Genomic DNA, 23,747 nt, shown 5'->3' with positions numbered 1-23,747 from the left:
AGGGTTCAGGGGCTTCTGAAAAAAACGCCCAACTGCTCCTAAACACCCGTTTACAAGTAGCAGTGTACATGAGGCCTAAGTGTGACGGGGGTAACCCCACAAACCTTGCCAGTGGATCAGGGCACATTAAGAAGAGAAAATGCACTCACATGCATTATGATGCACTGCTAAAGATGTTACGTGCACTTTTTTGGTGCATTAGGTAACCTTTACAAATGAATGGGGTACCTTAAAGCAGAATTAAAAGGTGAATACTTAGCTGTCCAACATTCCTCCGCCAGCATCTTCTTGCTGGTCTTTTGAGCCTATTCATTGGTTGGCAGGGAATGACACCACTCCTGTGTATGCGCAGGAGCTAGTCATCCCATAACTCCGGCATGCGCAGCTCAAGTTACAGATCCGGAGAAGACAGCGAGTAGGCAGGCAGGGGCATTTTATTGCAGAAGAGACAGTGCATGTCTCTTCTGCCATGAAGGCCTGCCTGCTCGCTGTTTCTTACACAATGAAGTGCTATGACTTGGCCCTAAACAATAAGCAGATCACCTGTGCGATTTTTATTTTTTGCGCTATAAACAAAAAAAGCGACAATTTTGAAAAAAAAGGCTGTAGCTTTCTCTACAGCCTCAGCTGCACTGGACAGTGAATGAATGGGGAGTGCTCTTTGCTGAATGGCTTCCGGTTCATTCACAAACTGAAGCATAGTAAACACAGTTTACTATGCTTCAGTTATGATTGAACACAGTGAGTGAGTGTGTTCATTTAGAATAAGAAAGGGGCCAGTAAATGACATATTGATTAGCCCCTTACTCTACTCTCCATCCAGAAACATGCCCTGCAGCAGCCTTGGGGAGAAGAGAGGAAAGGAGGGAAGCCAGCAGCATTGCAGTGGGGGAACAAAACATTAGGGGAAGTCCTGGCAGTAGGGGGAATCGGCACCGCACAGAGTGATTAGGGTGTGCCCAGGCACACCTGGCACACCCCCTGCGCACGCTTATGGTCCTACACTATGCAAGTGGTGCTGATGACTAGTAAATGTAAAAGCTCATTTAAAAATAAAAATGATATTCATAATAATAAAATGAATAGTGAATAATGCAAAAGAAAAGGGATGTGATGTGTGGTATGTAATCACTGGTTTGCATTTTGCACCCTGTAGTAAATAAACCGCAGCTATAATCAGACTAAGTTGTATAGAGGATGCCTTTTTTGACATTTACAATATTTTTTTTTTTTCATTTTTAATATCCCTACTTGCAGGACAAAATTAAAAAGTGAGTAACCTTAAAAACATACCAAATATGCACCAGCTATTTGCAAGGAAAATGATTCAGATCTGTATTACTCACATTTTTACCAGAGTTATATTTATTTCCTGTAAAGGAAAAAAAAAGCTGCACTTGGCTAGAAGTAGTTCAACTTCGTTACTGATTTCAGCAGTTGCTGATCTCTTTGTGGAGGGTGGTACATTAGGCTCAGGTTGAAACATTGGTCCCCTCCCACAGAATTCCAGGCTGTATATAATCTGCCTTCAGCTCTATATCATTTGGCAGTTCTCCTTTTCATTTACACGGAGCATTTGGGGGGGACTGATACAATGAAGGTTATATTCTTATCCCTCTTTGCCATCTTCCTACTGTCTGCATTTGACCATGCAGAGAGTAATGGGTATTATGACAAGATTTTGTCACACAGTCGCATAAGGGCTAAAAAACAGGGGTAAGTTTTTTAAATGTATTTTTTTTTTTTTTTTGCTTTTAGTGTAAAACGTAGATACATATTTATGAATTTTGAAAATATCCCATGCAAATTGTATGTTATATTATCAATTATATTATGCATACAGAGGGTCATTGGTTTTTTTTTAATGAATATTTATTTTTAATAATTAATATTATTTCTTACATTTTTTTTTATAAATACATTTATTCTTGACCTTCACTATTACTGAAATTCTCAAACATAGAATACAAATACAAAGCAGGCTGATGTGTGTTGGAAATCTGTAGCACAGAAAATCAATTTTTAGCAGTATTCCCTTTGACTGTATTACTATTATCATTTTTTTTAATTGTAAGTGATTTTTATTAATTATTTTTATTTTCTTTATAAAAATCCAACATGTTTTGTACAATGCATATTCTTCTGACATTCCATTGTACTTTCACTGCATATAGCAATATGACAAGGTGCTAACTAAGTGTTGTAGTTCTCTTCAGTTGTTAAAGTTTTTCCTGCAGTATTTAGGCAGGTTAGTTATATGAAGCAACCTCAACACACACGCAGTGCACACATAGACCATTTGAGTATATTAAGTAATTCTCTTAGGTATATATATATATATATATATATATATATATATATATATATATATATATATATATATATATATAGTATTTTTTTTTTTTTTTTTGCACTATTGCAAGATTGATTTTGTTTACTATGTAGTAAAAACTAAAGCATGCATATGCATTCCCCATGTAAAAAAAAAAAAAAATTAGTCTTTAAAACTCAAAACCAATTTTTTTGAACAGTTCTAAGTCAATATCACCTATATATGCAACACAATGTTATTGACTAACAGTGATTTGCAAGTTTACAATAATTTAAGGCACTTAATCCATTGTTTGCTTAGCTGTGTTTGATATTGAAGATGCTAAAGGTGGGTCTTTGCAGCCACTGATTGCTTTTCAGTACACTGGCTGCTTTGTGAACAAAGAAGCAAGCTTCCCCTTACCAGAGCACATGGCAAATATACAAGGAAAATGAGTTTGGTGTGGTTTACTGCCTCACTGGTGATGGAAGGGAGCCCCCTGTAAAATGCTATAAAACACAACTAACACGTTCCAGGGCACCTGGTGACCGCTGTAAAGTTCATCAGTCATAAAGCAGCCTTTGTTTGCTAAAGCCCTGTAACTAAATAGAGTGGATACGGATTTTTACAAAGTATTTGCTTTAAACTTAATATACATTCCATTACAGCAGGCGCATTAAATGGTAATGTTAATTAATTAATGAAAAGTTGAAAAAATGAAAAATATGTTTTACATTTTTCTAAATTTTCCCTTGTTTAGCCCAAATGTCTGTGCTCTACAGCAAGTTATGGGAACCAAAAAGAAGTACTTCAGTACCTGCAAGAACTGGCACCAAGGGGCAATCTGTGGCAAAAAAGCGTAAGTTTTGGGGAACCTTTTATACTATACGTACTAGTTCTACTGTTGGGACTGGAGATGTGCAACTAAGACACAGAATACGCTTAAAATCTACTTACCTCAATGTATTTCTTTGGGAATTCCAATTTGCAAGTTTTAGAATGATGGCACACCAACAACTAGAGTCCCAATTTCCACAGAACCATGATCACTACTGCTCATTTTCTATACCAGCCTTTCTCAACCTTTTTACCTCACAGGAACCCTTAAAATAACTTTAGGGTCTCAGGGAACCCCTGCTACAAAAATTCATTGGGGGTCAGTGAGAAGACTGCCCTTTTTGACAGTGGTGATAAGAATGACCCCCTTACAGACAACTAAAAAGTTTGGTGTCCTGCCACCGACTCCTCGAAGTGGCATTGGCTCAGAACTATGCAGGCTCCATAAATGGGTGGTAAATCAGCCACAGCTGTAGGAACTCCTGAGACCTCTGGAGGAACCCTAGGGTTCCATGGAAACTTGGTTGAGAATGGCTGTTCTATACTGTGGGTCAGAGAATGACATATTAATATTGTGTTTAAAGTACAATACAGAAGTGATCCTACAAGACTAAAACATAACAAAGTCTGGGGTCGCTTCAGTTCTTTCTAAGCAGCCTGGAATAAATGACACATTGAATAATGGTTTCCTGTGGAAAATGAAATGTGTTTCAAATTATGTTCTGTATGGGATTTAGATGTATAAGCCTTGTACTGTACTTGATTCCCTAAACAGCCCAACAGACTTGAAAACTTTTAAAATAGTGACTGTGCAAAACTTGTCCCTGGCTGTAAGCCTGGGATAACAGCAGTGGTAGCTGTGGAATAACTAGTAGGAACCATGTCCATTGTGGTTGCAGCTCATACTGTAAAGTAGCTAGTTATTGTTTACTTAGGCAGGCTAGAATACTTAATTACCAGAATGAACATTTCGGGAAACCAGGATATGTGCATTATGAATTTATTAAATATTAGTAGGGTAGTACTGCATTGAAAAAGAGTTTTAGATCACATGGGTGTTATCCCGGGTTTGATTCTTTTCCAATACCTGCATTGGACTACTGTATATGGATTGGCTTCAGAAATTTTCTGCAAAGACTTGCATGGGTCAGATACTTAGAAATAAGGGCAAAATATATGTTAACCACTAATTAGATCAATCCAAGGCTTAGAGCTGGTAGTCTGGACAATAGGGAACACAGAGGTGAGTGCCATTTTCATACCGTGCACATCCACTCCCAGTCCCCTGTGTGGGAGGTGAAAATCCTTAATTGTGCTATAAGGCATTAAACTCTGATACACTAACCTTTTTGGGCACATGAATTATGAAAGTCATGGCCAGCATTACATCTAAAACACAAAAAGTTGGTACCAGGATACAGTGAACAAAAGTTCCTATTTCTCTTCTCCTAAATTCAAGAAACTCACGTAGGGGACTCTTCAGTATAATGTGATATGCTGACTACTCCAGAGTAGTATACTTGTATGCAGTGATGTATATGCTTATGTAAGTGCCATAGAGAAGATTGCATATGTAACATGGAATTCTGCATTTACACCCCGTGTTTGCTGCTACTTCTAATGTACATAATGCTGATACAAAGCAATGTAGAGAAACACTACAGAGTTGTCTAGGGTTCCCTAGAGTAGTCATACAGTTGTTGGCAGCGCTGTAACACTGAGGTTCTAAGTTCAGTTCCAGCCAGGCCAGGCAAAGAATGTTTAAATTTTCCTGAAGAATGTGTGGATTCCCCTAAGGTTTCTTTTTATGACCAAATTCATAAGTATACTCCACCTTAAGTATAGTGCTAAAATCCAAAGGATTGATGTTCATGCTTAAATTTTATATTTAAAGCCAAGGAAAATATATCTGTCAGATTTCCAAATCTATAATATCCAAATAGTATTCCCATCTTAGTTTTATTATTTGCATTTATTTTTTCATTTTTAAAAAGAACCTGGATACTTTTCTAAATGTCCATAGTTTAGCCCAATTTTAGGTTATCTGTGACTTCATCACTAGTCAAGCTAAAGCAAACATTCTAAGTTTGAATTATTGTAGTAGTTGTAATTATTGTAGTTAGATGTTTATGCATCTATAAAAATTATAATAAAGTCAAATGTATAGGGATACTCTAGGTTGAATAAATCCTATGCGAAGCTTTACCAATGCAGTTTAGACTTGCACTGAAGCTTACCATGCCGGTGATGGATGTAAATTCATTAAATATAACTGACATTGTAATACATTTTATCTACATACCTCTGGAAACCACTCTATGCCTTGGGCAAGAATGAGACTCATATGGAATTCTTCCTTAAAGAGACCTCATCTCTAACCTTGCATACTGCAACTAATGCCTCGTTTCCACTGAGCGGTACAGTTCTGTTCTGTTCGGTTCGGTTTGGTACGGTACGCAATTTTTGCAATTTCCATTGTCAAAAGTTGTCAATGGTACCCTAATTCCGAACCGTACCGTACCACTTTTTTGGGACCAGACCCTTTCGTTGGGGTACCAAGCACATTAGTACCGTACCAACAGGGTGGAGCTACACTGTTGAAGTACTGTTGAGCTGAGGTACTGTTGGCAGTGGAAACGCAAGCCTGATCAAGGTGTACCATTCTGAACCGTACTGCACTGTACCGAACCGAACCATACCGATCAGTGGAAACGAGGCATAAGACCAACCTGTAAAAGGAGAAGATAAATACTTGGGATGAAGGGGCCTTAAACTTTTCTGCATTGGAAGTCTTTGCCACTGTATAGTGTGGTTCCTCCTCCTGACCGCTATATCACTACTGGATACAGTAGTGACATAGAGGTCAGAAAAAAGAACTACAGCATGGGTGGGGGGGGGGGGCAGGTATTTGATACTCCCAGAAATGTTGCAAACTAGTAGCGATGCAGCAAAGTTTTAGAATACCGCCTGTTGGAAAGTTAGGCATGTACAATATCTGCTCTTTTACAAGGTGGTCTTATGCAATATGCAAAGTCAGCGACAGGTTCTCTTTAAGGTGATGCAAAGATAAATAATAATTTAAAAAATGCAGTAACTTATAGCAACCAATAAGAAATAATCTTTAAACTGATCAGACTACAGTAATTACTTGTTTAGGCTTACTGTACTTTGAAGGTGACTGTAAACTCCCTTTAAGGTAAATGGCTTTGATTGGAAAGTCTTCAACTGAAAATCATAAAGAAACCCACAAACACCTAAATGCATGGGCTTGAGGTATGATTTACTGAAGGAGACAATTTAGGTTAGAATCTACCAATAAGGCTGAGTTAATTTATTGTTCCTTTGTATTAGTAACCCAATATGGTAAAGTATGTACTTGAGTGTCCTGTAGAACCAAAAAGAACTAGAGACTAGGGAGTGTCTATGAAGGGATAACACTTCTGATCTAAGGTGCGTCTCGGGGTATGTCTGGAGTGAGGTTAGATCTCTCTATGTGTTCTTTCTATGGAAGGATAATACAATTTTTACATTTCCATACTTTCTTCAGTTTGTGAACAAAGGTGATTTGGGACCTATTCCAATTTGTTCACACCAATTAGCACGTGTTTAATGCATTCAACACAGACATTTCTAACTGTGTCCAAAGAAAGTTTTTGATTCTTTCATGTTTTTAATTGAATGTAAAGATGGTTGTAACTTGGTTGTAGGACTGTTTTACCACATAAGGGTTTATTTATTAGGGCAGTATATGGTGCTATGTCTACATACAAGATGCAGTGCTCCATACACACCTGTGCATCCTGTTGTGAGTTTATGCAATGACAATACCGTAGTACACTTTATTGACATTGCACTTTTAGCCGCTGTATTAAGGTAAATCCGATGCTTCCCAGAAAGAAGACTGCTGAAGACTATATGGGATCCTGCCTTTATGAGACCAAGTGTGCACCCACCCCCTTTTTTTAGGGCTTAGTGAACGTATGAGAGTCACTTCTATGGCGTCCACTTATCCTTGACTCTTTATCAAAGCACAGTGGAAAGGATCTATGTAACAATATATCCTATACAGATATTTTTCACTGTGCTATGTAAAAAAGCCAAGGGCAAGTGTATGCAGTCTGTGAACACAGCTCATAGGTTTCAATAAGATCCAAATGCAAGGGGTGGGAGTTGCTCTGTGTCTTGATTGGGCTGGACTGACTGCAGCCTGATGCAATCAGGTCTTGAGTGATTTCAGATTCTCTATATACATCTACACTACTACTGTATATATGGCATTTTTTTATTGCACTCATTTTCTTGTTAATGTTCAGTGTTGAACATTGACTGCTGCACATTATTACGAGTTTAAACCACAAGGGGGAGTTCTTATACCTTACTCATTGAGGCACACTAATACCGTTATATATATATATATATATATATATATATATATATATATATATATATATATATATATATATATGATTTGCATTATATATGTTAAATTATATAATATATTACATCTATTAAATTACTTTTAGCATGTGTTTCTGCTCTAAATAGAGATCAGGTTGTCTTCTTTTTATTTGGAAGCGTTTTTATAAGCATTTATTTTGCTTTCAAAATGTTGAACAAGAAAAAGTTTCAACTTTTTAAAGCTGCCAGGTTTACATTTAACTCTCCAAGGTATAAAAAGCAAGTGTTGCATATAATGTTATTACATTTTTTTTTTTTAATTTCTAGTCAACTAACATTTGAATAACATTTCAGGGACACTTTCCTAAAAGACATTTTGCTAATAAAATTCCACTTTGCTGCTGAGCTTTTATAACTTAGCTTCCAATAAAATGATAGCACTGCACATAAGGTTGTTAAATTAGTATAATTCTACTATAAGTCAGCTAGCATTTGAATTCAATTTGAGGGACGCTTTGCTGCTGAGACATTTAGCTGAAAGCTGCAGTATGTCCAAGGCAAGCTGCAGTATATTTAAACTGATACTATGGGCAATGTAAAAGTATCTTCTATAATGTAGTCTGCCAATAGCATAAACACAGCTGTTTTTTGTTTTTCTGAGTACCACCTGTAACATGCTTTTCCTGCAAATAGATCCTTTAAAGGTAGCCACTCATAACCCCATGGAAGAACTCAAGTATTCATATAATAAAAAATTCCATTTTATTTAGACATCATTAAAAAGTCATATAAAATCAGTACAAAAATATGCATGTCTCCCCATTGTGAAGCAGGCTCTCTCCAAAAATATGCATGTATCATGTGATAAGCGTTGAAGGTATCTGGGTTCTATGGGTATCTCAAAGAATCACAGGATTGCTATGCGTTTAGTTTATAGCTTCTTCAGGGTATCCTGTTAATACCGAATCCCAAGGGGGAAGAGATAAATATGAAGCACCCGGAACCATAGGATGGAAAACACATAAGAGGAGGGTCCTGGATGCACCAGCCCCAACCAAGAGAGGGGCAGAGAGCACACACACCTCAGATGTCTCTCTGGATTTCCAAAATCAGGGGTGTTTGCAAAAAAGATACACCGCACAGACTATATAGGACCATATTTCCCAAATACAATGGGTGGTCAGAGGGCAATATAGTACGGGCTATTATTGCCTATAGAAGTATTGCCTCTTCACTCACCAATACATATATATATATATATATATATATATATATATATATATATATATATATATATAAAGGAAATAACAAATATTTGGAATTATTGTACAGAGAAAATCTACGGAGGACCTACAGAGAAGCCTCCAAAACCAGACACATTGGTTGAGCTTTACTAAAATTGGCGCACACAGAATCTGGTGCAGCTGTAAATAGTAACCAATCAACTTCAATGGTTTTATTGTCAAAGTTTAATTGAACAAGCTGAAGTTAGAAGCTGTTTGGTTACTTTGTACAACTGCACCAGATTTTGTGTGATTTGTGATCCAGTTTTAGTAAATCTCCCCTTGTCTGTGATTCAGGGCAGTTTGGAACTATATACTGTAATTGCAGTAAAAACATTGAATAATCTTACAATGTATTTGTTGAAAACACCATTTTAGAGCTCTTTCCGACAGTTTAAAAAGGTCAATATTCAGTTTTTCAAAAACGTTTAAAAGTAAAACAAACTGTTGTTGTTAAAGCAAACACAATTAGAGATGATTGTTAAATGTCCATCATTGTGTTTAAAGTTAGGGGAATCTCTTAGCTGACGCTATTATGATCTGGACTGTAGCATAAGTGAAGAAAACAAACGACCACCCAAGCTTTGAGCTGGTCTGTGGGAGGATGTTTGAGTAGCCATCTTGCTGTGTCAGCATGCCATCATTTATGAAGCACTAAGATACACAGACACAGCTTGTCCTTTAATCCAGCCTGTGTTGCAAACCAATCATTGCTGTAGCACTTCCTCTCTATTATTTAAAAAATGAATCAAATGAACTAGTGCATGTTGACCAACACTTGTGCTCACTGTTAGTTTTATTGTGTTCAAGCTGCATTTGTTCAAGCTAAAAAGGCAAATGGACTGTTTACATTGCAAGATAACTTTTCCTTAGCTTTAAAATGTGGTGAAAATCTAGTTTGCAAAGACTACCCAATCACGTGCAAGTAAAATAAAAAATAAAAAAAGCCTGTATATGATGGGATGATGGAAGTCAGCAAACTTTAACTTTATACACTAAGAAAACATATATTTTAAAAAAGAATTATGCCCTGTTACTTCCATATCTAAAGTGACATGGTGATGAAACCCACACACATGTACTGCCCAGTCCCTACCATCCCCTTTTGCTGTTGCTGTCATCTTATAGACCCTCATAGGATAATGTAGGGCATCTCCTTTTGGTGACACAGACACCAAAAGAAGATCATCATGATTATTTCGTGCAAGCAGTGATTTGGACCTCACCATCAGTTTATGAACACCTTGATGTGTTTCATGCTGAATAGCTTAGCCATGATGTTCTTATGACTAAGTACTTCATTTTTTTTTTTTTAAATCTTTTTATTTTTTTGGAAAAAACGTTTATTGAGTTTTCACAATACCAAGACAAAAATCCACAGTGTGCATAGAGCTGAAGAGCCTAAAGTCATAGACTCTGTAGATTAAGCATACACATGACTTAAACAAAGGCCCCACAGGGCCAGGTATGGAGGGGGAAGGGAGGGGGGGGGGTAGGGATGTGAATTTGCCTGTAGTCAGTAAAATGAACAGGTAACATAAGTGATACAACAATATGTTATACAACCCTCAGGAGTGGAAGCAGAAAAATATGCATGTTATGTGATGATCACAGAAAAGAAACATGCAATAGCAGATGTAGAAAAAAAGAGCAAGGCTACCTATCAGTAACTTAGGGGATAAGGAGGGCCAGGAGCCCCCTACCAATACAAGGACTTAGGGGAGGGAAAAGTCAAAGGGCTTGTTAGAATCAGGTAAGTTTGCCCAAGGAGTTTATGAGGTCCCGTTTCAGGGTACCAATCAGTGTAGCAAAAGGGACGTATAGCTGATGCTAGTTCCTCCTGGGTAAGTGTGAATTCCATAAACATTCGCCAACTGGTAAAGAAATGCTGGGTAGATCAAAAATGTATTATGATGGTGTCCAGGCTTTCTAAGTTGAATAGTGATAATAGCGTTTGTTTTACATCTAGAGAGCAAGGTGGTGAAGATTTTATCCATTTGCCCATAATCAACCTGCGAGTCACCAGTAGGCATAGCTGGATCCATTGTGTGAGGTTGGGTGATGTCGTAGATGAGGATGATGAGGATGATGAGGTTGTGAATTAAAAAAGGCATAAAAGGTAGCTGGGTCTTAGTGACTTTGTAGATGTACTTAATAACAGCATCCCAGTATAGAGAGATAGCTGAGCAGTCCCATAAGTGGTGTAGCAGAGTGGGGCATGGTATTGTACACTAGGGGCATTGTGCTTGCAAGGAGTCCTCCGACTTATTATGGAAGGGAAGGTAGGCCCTGTGGATAATTTTAAACTGAGTTTCCCGCCAGGTTTCTGATATGATGAGTTTATGGATATAGTGGTAGATTTTAAGAAGTCTCTCCGGAAGGTCAACATTGTTAAAGATAGAAGCTCACTTTTTAAATGGAACAAGATGGTATTTGTCCGCTTAATGCAGGATGAGTTGGAAGTAGAGGCTGGAAATATAATAATCATCACATTGGAGCACTACATCAACAAAGGCCTTTTGGGAGGAATAATTTGAGAGCCATGGTAAGTTTGTAGGTAGCTAAGTAGTTGTTGGTAATCAATCTTGGTATTTTTACATCATTGTTTTCAATGTGGTCAATGTTACTTCAATGGTTACCTTCAATAAACCCTGTGGTTCTTCTGTGTGGTTTACCTCTGAATAATGTTTTGAATTTCTGCTGAACTGATATAATTTCAGGGAGATCCTGATATCTTTTGTGTTCTACTTTAAGAAGCCAATAAAAAAAAAAAAAGCAAGAAGATCAGCTGGCTATTATATATTTCCAGTTTTCATATGTCATTGACATATTTGATTGCATTTTACAGATTACCTAAATCCAATCATACCAGTCCCTGACCCCTGAATGAACTAATAAAGTCCCAGGTGGGATTTAAACTTAGAAGGCCAAGAGCGGCGAGGAAGGCTTACTAATCACTTACCCACCATGTTTCTAGTCCAGCGGCTGTAAAATCTCACTGATACACATAGATCAATTATATAATTTCAAATGGGCTAACATTTTACATCATTTTATAAGATAGTCCTAAAGATTAAACAAAAGATCAAATCTTAAAGTTGGGTTTTTCACTGATGAGAAGAAGTTTAAAAGGAATAGCAGCGGTAGCAAGTAGTACTGCACTTATGTAGGGACTCAGCCCTGACCTAGCTTTATAATGCTCTTCTCCTTACCCTTTCCTATGGCAAAAGAGGAATCACCATGATTTTCTTATTAGCTAGAAAATGCTCTCATGGGTATAAGTTAGCTATAGAGTGTAAAAGATGTGTCTATTTTTTAATAAATAATACTGCAGAACTAAACCCTCCCATATTTTGGGCCATAAAATGACAGCTTCCTTGGCTGTAAAGGATCGGATGGTTTAGTTCTGTTTTAAGAGTATACACTAGGGACCTGATCTGACAATTAATCTTTCATCTTTGGGAAACAAGAGTGTAAATTGTTATTCTACTTTATCATAAACAGAAGAAAATAGAGATGATGGTGATGGTATGATAGTAATCCATGTTAATATAGAATCTCAGGGGATTAGTCATTTGCTGTGCTTTCTTTGACCTTTGGGGTCGTGTCAGTTATGTTGAATGGAGATTAGGATACATCAGCTCTCTCTAGCCTTGTTTTTACAGCTACAGGGAAGTTTACAAAGACATCAAACCTTCAAATAGCTCAAACAAAGTCAGTGACATATATTTTAATGTGTGCAAGAGTATACTCTTGACATTTTACAGGTTCACAAAGCTAACAAAGTCTAGCTTATGTATTTCTTTTTTATTTCTTAGTTCACCGTAACAATATTTTATTATTTTACAGGGAAAGTAGAATCTTTAGTTTTATAAATTTGCTATGCATTGAAGACCTTATTTCCATATATAATATGTACTTATTTATGTACATGGGAAAGCTATTACATGTGCAGGCTCTTCTCTCTGCTTTGCAGTTCTACCATGGTAGTGCTTTGCTTAATCTTTTCACAATACAAGTCTCTGAGGTTGATTTACTAAATACAAATAGGCTGTTTACTTTGCAATGGAATTTTAATTTTGGTTTATTGAATGTCGTAAACATTTTCTAAGCTCTGGTGAAAATTCCCTTGTACAGTGAACAGCCTATTTGCCCTTAGTGAATCAACCCTTTTTAAACCCATTCATTTTGTTTCACGCTGATATTTTGGTAGTAGGTGGCATCCTTATAGCTTCATTTGAAATTCAGGGAATCTAGAAATTGAGCAAATTCCCTAGTCTGATTACATTTAGGAATGTTGATACCTCCAGTCACAGGAGGAATTAGTGTGACCAATACTTTGTAATTCCATTGATGTATACATAGGTATATATCATTTAGGGCTGCTAATGGATGAATACTTTGATTAAACCATTAACACATGGTTCAATTTCTTAGTTGCCAAATCACTACTTTATTTATCAGCAAATGTAGGTTATACAGATTCTGTAGAAAATACGATTCAATTAGTACCTTACTAGAACAATATATTTAGTTCAGCTAGTTCACTTTTAGCTGGACTTGCTCTGTAATATTGAAGATGTTTTGCAGCCAATCCAAAACTCTTCATTAGAAAAGAAGCTGCAAGCATCACCTGAAAAAAAGTCTTCAACATTGCAGATTCATCCAGCTAAACATGACTAACTAATAGTAGCTGTACCATGATCTGGATAATGAAGAACCTACACAGACGGTATATGGTTCATTTGTCGATATACAAATGAATCAGTTTGCAACCCCACTGAGTTCTTTGCAAAAATGATATTTATATTGTGAGTTGTCAATAAAGCTGTGCAAAAAGCAGTAATCATTTTCAAATTACAGTATATGATAATCTAGTTAATGACTATTTCTGATTGGTTGCCTTTGCGGTTTGAGCACTTCACAGTACTCCTATGTATTGTGTGACTGAAGAAATAGAGAATTTGTTTTGATTCACTACATTTATATATTCTGCGTTTTTAAACACTTATCTGTTTACTATAGAAATTGACATAACACTAGTTATTGCATATGCATAATAAGCATATCCCCATGAAAACAAACACACCTAGACCTGCCACTTGGCAGCTCTGCTATTTGCCATAAGGGCCAATGTGGCTTATTGGAATGAAGGTTTAAACTTCTGTTGGACCACTCCAAAATGGATTGGTTTCAGGTAATTAAATGTCACAGTTCCCCGCAGTCACAGATTGTGGCCCCTTAATGCTGCACAAACCAATTTTCCTTTAATTGGGCTATCCTAGGTCTAGTAAAATACACACATATTTGCTGAAGTCCCTTGAATTTTAGAAGTTTTTGGTCCATTCCATCACTGATAACTTTCCAACACTTATGACTATTAGCTATAAGGAAAGAAGTATTTTGTAAAGGATTCCCATTTTATAACAAAGCTTGGGTTATACAACAGTTTAAAAAAATTTATTTTTGCTTATTTGTGTTGATTTACTAAACAAGCAGAAGTGGCCCACTTAGTAAAGTGAATGTTCATTTTGAAAAGTGACTTTTAACTTTTTAGTAAATTAGGTAAAACTGTGCACACTTTATTCATCCAGTCAAGTGTAAGCAAAAATACATATTTTTAAATTTCTCTTTAATATGTTTGGGTATTCAAAGTAAATGCAGCTCTACTTTGTTTACAAAGCAAATTTAACACAAAAATTGCAAAATAAAAATTTGCTTTGCTAAGTCAACAGCCTCTACTTTCTAATGAAAATGAATCACACTGCCTGTTATTGGGAAATAACCTTGTTCCTTATAGTTAGAAAAATATTCTTCTGCAATAAATCATATTTTATATATATGTTATAGTTTGTGTTTTTAGATATCTTAGATAGTTTTGTGTCTTGTTTGAGTTTGTTTTTTTTTTTGTTTTTTTTTTTACTTATCTTTTATAAAGGCATCTTAACTTGCAGACTGTGTTGAAACTTGATATCTTTTGTGAAGATTTGTGAGTCTGCAGTTCTTGTAAAATATCCCAGGGGTAAAAAAGAACTGCACTAAGAAATTAAGATTGGAGCTGCTTCACAGTGAAGGTTCCATCTGTTTTCTATTATAATCACATACCCATACAAATTGTACCTACAAATCTACATATTTTTAGCACATTCAACTTTCTAAATGAAGTTTAATTGGAGAATCCAAAAGCACACATTTTTTTACCATTCTGTTTAGTTTACGTGTTAGAAAAATGGCATTTACTTGAAATAAATCTACCAGGATGTATTTAGACTTAATTGATTGGAGTTAGTTTTGACTGAAGGAAATCACGGGTAATTGCTGGCGTCATCTGTCAATTGTCACAAGAATCATTTGCTTTGTTAGGTGAGTCATGGTTGTAGGGTATTGATGAAAGTGTAAATATGGTAATTCAATGGGGAATGATTGTGTTAGTTAAATGCTAGAATGAATTTTACTTTGAAGAAAATATCCTAAGTTGGCTATTTTTATCAGCCATACACATAAATATGAAGATGGTGAATGCAGTCCCTTTTGCTTCAATGCTGGGGCATGCAGGTAAACTATTGCATAATATGTGTTGACATCTACATACACTGACTCATCTAACAGTGAAGGAGCAAATGTTTCCACTTGGTCTGATGACCATTTATCCAGTTGTCATTCTCTGATCTGCCCTTTGCACATATATACACCAACAATCATCCAAAATGGCTAGTATTGTATGTGCCTCAAACATCTGTCAGGCCTATGTATAGGTATGCGATGCTCTACACAGTCAAAGACTCTTTTCTCAAAAGCAAAGTACCCAATGATAAGGCCCCGTTCACACCTGAGCGACCCTGCCATGCCAATTTTTAGTGCGTTTTTGTGGCTCATTTTTGGAACGGCACTATTCATTTTAAATGGGCCTTTCTCTGCTTCACAAGGTGCCAAAGAAGCTAATGTACAAATATTTGGAATTGAGCCAGGTGCATTTGGAGTTGAGTGTTTTACTGAAATTTTCATGCATTTTATCGCATGACACTGGCAATCGCAGCAAAATCGCACTGCACACAGGATGCCATTAAGAAATAATGGCACAGCAAGCGTGTCATGCATTTTCTTGCGATTCAGGAAACACAGACAGAATTGTGTGATTCTGCCCGAGATTCCAAAACACACAGGTGGGAACAGGGCCTTGTAGGTAAATGCAAAGATAACATGAATATAAATAAGTCTAGCATTGCATCTATTCTTTGAAATAAGAGGCACATAAACACATGGTCCAAAATTCAAAGATTAAAGATGCACTCCTGATTCTAATACTCTCATTGTCCAGCACAGTGCCTGTTTCCTAATGCATTCTGTGATTATTCTGTGATTAGTGTGATTAGTGTGCATGAGCTCTCTGCTAGTATGCACTAACAAAAATCATACAAAGGTCAATATGTGGTGCACTAACGTGAGAGTCACATAGGGCTATATTAGATTATCAAATGTCCATAGACACATATATGGAAAAGTCTCTGGGTAAGAACTCCAAAGGGTGTCAACACTGTAAAGCAGCCAGTCCAATAGAGCTAGAAGTGACTCTGTGGACAACAAAAGGAAGAGAAAATAGCGCTTCTACATGTAGTAAGATTTTATAAATGAATGGTTAAAAAATTGGCAACTCACATAGATAGGAGAGATCGGGCTTGTAAAAAACATGTAAGCGCTGTGTCATGCAGTCCCGGGTGATCCCACTGGGTGAATCTGTGAACCAGCTAGTGGCTGCGCTGGTGCCCTCAGGCGCTTCCTACAGTGCTTTTGGAATACTGGAGATGGAGGGGGTGACGTCACTACCGGGTTTGCAGGCGGAAGAGGCAGCAAGCGTTCGGAGCATGCGTGCACATTCATCAGGCCATCAGAACATTAAGAATGTATCTGCCAAAAATAATTGGTAATACCCAGAATTGTTTTATTTTCACCTTTACTTTTCCTTTAGAATTGCTTTAAAATAGCAAACAAGATAATTAACAGATAGTATGAAGATTTGATGCAGAATAACAGTTTTAGTAGTTGAATGGTACATTTTCATAGATATCTGTGCATCAGGCCAAAAAAGAGGAACAACTAGGAAGGAAAGAGGGACAGATTGATTTGGTCCCAAAAAAGGGACAGGCTGTCCAAATGAGAGAAGATTGGGAGGTATGGATGAGCTACAGAAATGGTCCACCATGGTCTTGTGTGGATATGCACCCCAAGGACCTGGAACGCTCTTCTCTTTTTCTGATCTGTAGAAAGCATGTTGTGATCTGCCTCAGGATACGTCACACACTTACAGAGGGACGCACAAAATAAACAAGAGTTTTGTGGCATGCATTGCTTTCAGTGCCTTTCTTCTTTACTTCTTAGAGAAACAGAAGCAAATGTTGCTGCATATGTTGACCTACTTCTGTGCCTGGACCGTAGGACAACAGATCTTCAGTTCATGTGTTGTCTAATGTCAACCATTATGGCTTTTATTGTGATTCTGTTTCTAAAGTGTGATACAGGGACTGTAAGTGGTAATACCAGGTCAGACAGAGAAACTGCTTGCATTAAAAAAAAAATGTAATGATGTATCTGAGCACCACAAGCTGAAAACACTATTTATTTTGATTTCAATTTTTAAAGCAAACTCAGACATCCATCTATGTCTCCATGCTTTATTTTGTCGAGAAATCTTTTCAAAATCCATACCTTAGCATTTCTGGTCGTGGCCATCTTGAGTAAGGGCAGATGATTCATGTACCATCTACTTTCTGGAATCTATCTTCCCTTAGCTCCAAGAAATCCTCCCTTTCCCTTCTCCAGATGGAATAAAATGCTCATGAAGAGGGCATGTATGACATCATTTTGGCCTATGCCAGAGAAATCACGAAGCAACTGAAAAATGTAAAAAAAAAAAGTTAAAAACAAGTAAATATGATGCACCTTCCTATCTATTTACTAATTTTAGCATGGTTTAAAATGTTGGCTGAGAGAGTTTAGTAATGCCTAAATGCATATGTAAAATATATCAGATGTTTTCCCTAAACTTGATCATCTTGTCTCTCCTTTACCTCATTCACCACACTTTTCTGTCTGTCCTTCATGCCTCCTTTGGCTTCAATCCTGCCTTACGTTGTATTGTACTGGAGCCACACACCCACTAAGAACCTATTGGCCAGTACAGCAATTCATGAAAGACCTTGGAAACATATGTGCCTTGTGGACTTATTTTGTGCCTTCCTTTTACAAAGTTGTGTGAATTTGTCCTTGCATGGGCTTATCTGTCTCTTAACCTTTACTTTCTTAACACTAAAAACAATACTGTTACCAGAAACATATAAGTTATTTCAACATGCTGTACATTATTTTCTACTTTGATTTCCTCCTTCTGTAAGCTATCATGTATGTTTTCACAGCACATTACAATATATACCGACTAAAGCCTCATACGCCTATTGGGGAATTTGTGAACTTTGACCTTTGCCTCTAGAGCATACACATACTTGCACAGGCACGAACTGCATGTTGCTGGATCAACTTAACACTGAGATGGGGATTCAAATACCTAGTTTTACCCCAGGGATATAAGAAAACATGCTTTAACAAATGTGTGGCTGTATTTAGCGCTGCAAATCTGAAATAATTTAAAACTTCCTTTTTGGAGAATGAGATGCATAAACACATTTACTGATGTTAGCAGTTTAATGCATACAAACCTCACTTTTAACAAACCCATTGAGTACTTTCCATGATCCATTTTTTTCTTTATTTGCGCTAATTGTTAAATTATCAGGACAAGCTATTGGGGGTTTCCATCTTCTATGTAAAAGCAGTACTATTTTGTAGCAGACAACAACTACTAATGTGACGGGAGGGTTTTAACCCAACTTTTTCAAAAAGTGAAAAAAATGTTGGGGTCTTAAGTTAAAGCATATATTACTAAAAGACTTTGTATCTTCAAAATAATGCCCTAAAATGTATTAAAGGATTAACATATCATAGCAAAGAATTGCAATGTTTTGGAGCCATGCAGGAACCCTTTATCAGGCCTCATTCATCACCATTAAACGCCTAATGAAGGGGTCCTGCATGGCCCCAAAATGTCACAATTTATTGCTGTAATGTGACTGCTTTAATATATTCTTGGATGCTTTTTTGAAGACCCAAATAGATATGTGATATGGATATATGCTTTACCTTCACGTTGATACCAGTTCCCAATTAGCAGTTGCTAAAAACCATCTCCAGAAGCATGTGGAATAGGAGTATTCTACTTTCCTAACTTGTTTATTAAAATGGAACAAAACCCATTTATTTAATTCTTACCAAAACTGCTACATTCAATGCACGTCATGAACAACAGCTGTCATGGTTGTTTTGCTCTCAGACAAACTGTCAAGCAATCACATGACTGGTGTCATACCTGATCACATCCCTATGGCAACTGCAGATCAAACAGAAGTTAAGATGGCAGTTTCCTTGGCTGTAAATGATAGAAGGGTTTAGTTCCTCTTTACGTGTCTGACAAAATGAACTGTCTGTGTTGTCACCTAACAATCAGGTACATTTAAGCCTGCATTCTCCAGATTCTAGAGTTGAGTCTGGAAGGTTTCTAAGCTAGTATTTTAAATGAGATCTTTTGTTAGGAGCCCCATGCTTGAAGTTTCATTAAATGGTTTTGCTTCATAGGATACATCTTTCTGCTTCTTGGTAAGACTGAGCTAGTATCTGAATTTAGATAGATTTAATAGATCTTGCCTGGTGAATATTTTGTTGGACTGGTGCAGTGTTCTTGTTTTATGGGTCCACTTTATGGAAGGCAAAATGGGAGAAGGAAAAATAAATTAACTATAATGTTGCCACTCATTTCATGGAAAGCTAAAGCATGCGAACATGATCTCATTGTGAATCCCCTGAAAATGTGAGCTTTTCCAGACATGAGTCTTGAGTTGTTGCCAAGACTGTTTCCCAAAGTGCTAAAGTTGACTGAATTTCTTTAGTGGGAGTGTAGATTTTTCCTTTAGCTTTTTCACCTTCATTTTTTTTTTTATATATACTTAGCTGTACAAACCATGCTTTTATTTAAATAAAGTGATTTATAATATCTGTAACATTAATACATTAGACAACTACCAACACTACTTTATAGATAAAGAATCTTTGTTATATATCATATGAAGCATATATAACTATGAGACATCCAAAGCCTGGACTATATTACATAGTATTGCTAGCATTCTACAAAGCTCAATGATGTGTATTTATGATTAGTAGATATGGTCTTTGCACACTTCTTTCAGGTGTGAGTTTTCCAGTTTTACAAAATTATAGTGGAACATCCTTTGATGTGTAGCTTGATAAGGATTGATGGGGGTAGCCAAGGAGGTATTTTCCACAAGTATTTTTGTGGGTCAGTGCCAGCTGGGTTACAGGGGACGACACAATTTACAAATTGTTTTTTTTTTTTTCACTTTTCTGGCCACCTTTGGACATTTAGAAATACAATTAAAAAGGTAAATCTGAGTGTGGTGATGCTGTATTTAACAAAGGGGTCACATAGTTATTATTATTATTCAGGATTTCTATAGTGCCAGCAGTTTACGCAGCGCTTTACAATGTTAGAGGGAGACAATACAGTTACAATACAATAAAATACAAGAGGATTAAGAGGGCCCTGCTCAGAAAAGCTTACAATCTAATAGGGTGGGGCAGGTGGTACAAGAGGTTGTAACAGTAGGGAATGAGCTGATGGAAGATTAGTTGGAGGTGTGATAGGCTTCCCTGAAGAGATGAGTTTTCAGGGATCGCCTGAAAGCAGCTAGAATAGGAGATAGCTGTACAGGTTAAGGTAGAGCGTTCCAGAGGATGGGAGAGGCCCTGGAGAAATCCTGGAGACGAGCATGAGAGGAGGAGACAAGGGAGCTTGAGAGTAGGAGATCTTGAGAGGAGCGGAGAGGACGGTTTGGGTGATATTTGGAGACAAGATCGGTGATGTAGCTTGGGGCAGAGTTGTGAATGGCTTTGTATGTTATGGTTAGTATTTTGAATTTAATTTGCTGGGCAATCGGGAGCCAGTGGAGGGATTGGCAGAGAGGGGAGGCAGACACTGAGCGGTTAGTAAGGTGGATAAGCCTGGCAGCAGCATTTATGATGGACTGAAGAAGGGATAGCCTATGAAGTGGTAGGCCTAAGAGAAGGGAGTTGCAGTAGTCGAGGCGAGAAATAACAAGGGAGTGAATGAGTAGCTTGGTGGTTTCAGTTGTTAAAAAGGGGCGAATTTTTGAGATGTTGCGAAGGTGAAGTCTACAAGTTTTTGACAATGATTGGATTTGGGGCTGAAAGGACAGGTCAGAATCTAGGATTACATAGTTCTGTAGGTTAAGCAACAGCCTTGTTCTCTTTTGTTTGATGAACTGTATAGCTGATATTACATGTGAATTAACATTTTGCCTCCAAATGTACACTCCTATTTTAGAGTTCATGTAATTAACAATGTTACAAAAAGGACACAGTTTATACACAAGGGTATTATGATTTATGTTTGTCTAAAACAGAATGATGTCTTAATAGAGACCTCAATGTAGCACTACCAGGACATCCATGGATAAATTGTTCCTATTCCTGCAAACAGTAGTTCTGAGGGCATGTAGGTTGTTAACCATTGATATAATACTTGGCCTGAATACTACCAAGCCAAAGTGAGTTACAATTGGAGGGAGAGTTCTACAATATTATAAATTTTAGGAAACCTGTTATAAATGTGTATCAATGAAAAGTTATTGCTGCGATTTTATAAACAGGCTATCAGTGTTATGCAAGAATCAGACAAACTTGTTTATCATTGAGTCAGAAAGGAATGGTTTACCCGTGCTTGGGTGATGTGTATATTGTAACACAATTTTATGAACACGCAATGAGCCCTGGGCATTCCATCAAATTAGTACCAAGCATGTTTCTATGTGAATTTAACCACACAAGATATGTGCCTACAGGCAGTACGTGCCTTTGCTGTTCTGTACAGCTTTAGATCCTCTTCCTTATGTTTACACCACAACTTTGGTTGGATCTTAGCCAAGCTTTGGTGTAATTAATTCCTTTCTGAGGTGGATTACATTAATCCAAGATAAAGTCATAGTATCTAATTTAAAAAAATGCAATTTTTTACTTAAAATGTAAAATCCAGTCAAACAGCTAAACATAGATGAAATATATACATTGGTGTGATATCGATGAAAGGATTTTTATTTCTGTATATCCAGTCCTGACTGTTACACATGCCTACCACAGAGCACATCCCCTGGCTGGTAGGGTAATAGACCTGGTCTTTCTCTGTTGCAGTTAAGTAACAATGAGGTCTTGTCCATGAACATGCATGAACATGTGCAAAATTGTGCACTTTCCTGCATGGCAAGGAAAAGCGCTGCCTTCCAGAGACATGTGTGGTGCCACATATCTAGCAACTGCAGGTGCGTACCATGCAGTTTGGTGTGGCACAATTTCAAAAATTGTCCCTGTGCTATTCTTTTGTGTTCTACGTGCATAGGGCAGCCCATTGGAATGGGGTTGCACCTCATGGCGTGAAGAGCCCTTGCACTTCATGGCAAGAAGAGGTCTTGTCCTACCCCTTCCATATGACTGGATGGTAAATGAAAAGCAGTAGACTGAGGAGCTCATCTCTCTGTCAGTCTGCTTTTTCCACCTAATAGCATGCTCATTGCTAGCACTGCAACACAACTGACTTGCTAGTCGTGCTTCCTCTTCCCCCCTTTTCCTTTCTGAAAAAGATAGATAAGGAACTGCAAGAGGCTGAAGAGGCAAGTCAAATTCAGGTAATAGCATTGCTTACATTAAATGTGATTAATCATTAAGTGTAACATGCATGAAATACTAAAAGTGTGAAAATGATTTTAAAGGAACAATCAAAGAAAAAAACAACAACATGTTATACTTACCTGCTCTGTGGAATAGTTTTGCACAGAGCAGCCCTGATCCCCTGTTTTTTGGGTACCATGCTGGTGGTCCTGGCCCCTCCCCTATGCCAAGCACTCCCAATAGCAAGCCTCTTGCTATGGGGAGACTCAAGCAGGCTCGCTCCCGTGCCATGCACTGTGTAACCTTTTACACGGCATGGCTCCCTCTCTCTCCTCATTAGCTTACTGGATGTGATTGACAGAAGCAGGAGCCAATGGCTTCCACTGCTGTGTGAGCCAATGAGGAGAGAGAGACTCCAGAAAAACTCTTCTCTCATGCACATTGTTGGATTAAGATGAGGCTCAAGTAAGTTTAAAGGGGGCTGGAGGAAGAAGGGGGGATCTCAACCCAGTCGTTTTTTTTTTCCTTAAGCCCCGTACACACGTACCGAATGTCGGCCGAACGATCGGCCTTCTTTTGTCCGGTGCTGTCCTGTCGGCTGAAAAGTGCTAAAGACTGCACACGAATTTTGTCGGCCAACAACAGCCGACTGCAGAAGTGATGTCATGTGATGGTTAACTTTCCGTGTGTTTTTCTTTTCTGAGCATGCCCAGTCTTGCTAATCTGCTGTTTGTCGGCCGAATTCTGTACTGACTGGCGAACAATTGGCCGTTCTGGTGACGGCCAACAAAAATTTTAAAGTCTGCACGCCAGATTCTGTTCGGCCGAAAATTCGCTGTCGGTTGTCGGAAGCATCATACTAACAAGCCGACAATCGCCGATCATTCGGCGGCCGAATATTTACGGCCGACAATCGCTACGTGTGTACGGGGCTTTACTGCATAGAATGCATTAAGGGAAAAAACCTTGAGACTTTAGAACCACTTTAAGCTAAATTCACCTGCACTTTTTCTATATAAGTTTTTAGTTTGCTTTACTGCATCTGTAAAGAACTACCTGCCTTCCTTTTCTGTTTGTTCTTAAAAAAATTGGAAATGAAAATGAGAACACAA

General features: G+C 37.6%; 1 protein-coding gene across 6 annotated transcripts in view; it reads left to right on the top strand.

Annotated features, from left to right (window-relative positions):
* The first annotated feature begins 1,529 nt into the window (after positions 1-1,529).
* POSTN (periostin) overlaps positions 1,530-23,747 on the top strand; it is an 89,887-nt gene continuing 67,669 nt past the window's right edge. For 4 of the 6 annotated variants that reach the window (XM_082245382.1, XM_082245386.1, XM_082245383.1 and 1 more), the window contains exons 1-2: positions 1,531-1,716; positions 3,072-3,170. In XM_082245382.1, coding sequence (XP_082101508.1) covers positions 1,595-1,716; positions 3,072-3,170 — 221 coding nt within the window. In that variant the 5' untranslated portion in view covers positions 1,531-1,594. Of the gene's footprint in view, positions 1,717-3,071; positions 3,171-23,747 lie in introns of all 6 variants that reach the window. The other 2 variants (XM_082245385.1, XM_082245384.1) reach the window with 1 other exon arrangement.

The sequence above is a fragment of the Pelophylax lessonae genome (genome assembly GCF_965119305.1).
Source record: "Pelophylax lessonae genome assembly, chromosome: 2".
Lineage (NCBI taxonomy): Eukaryota > Metazoa > Chordata > Amphibia > Anura > Ranidae > Pelophylax > Pelophylax lessonae.
This window is presented reverse-complemented; position numbering and strand designations above follow the sequence as displayed.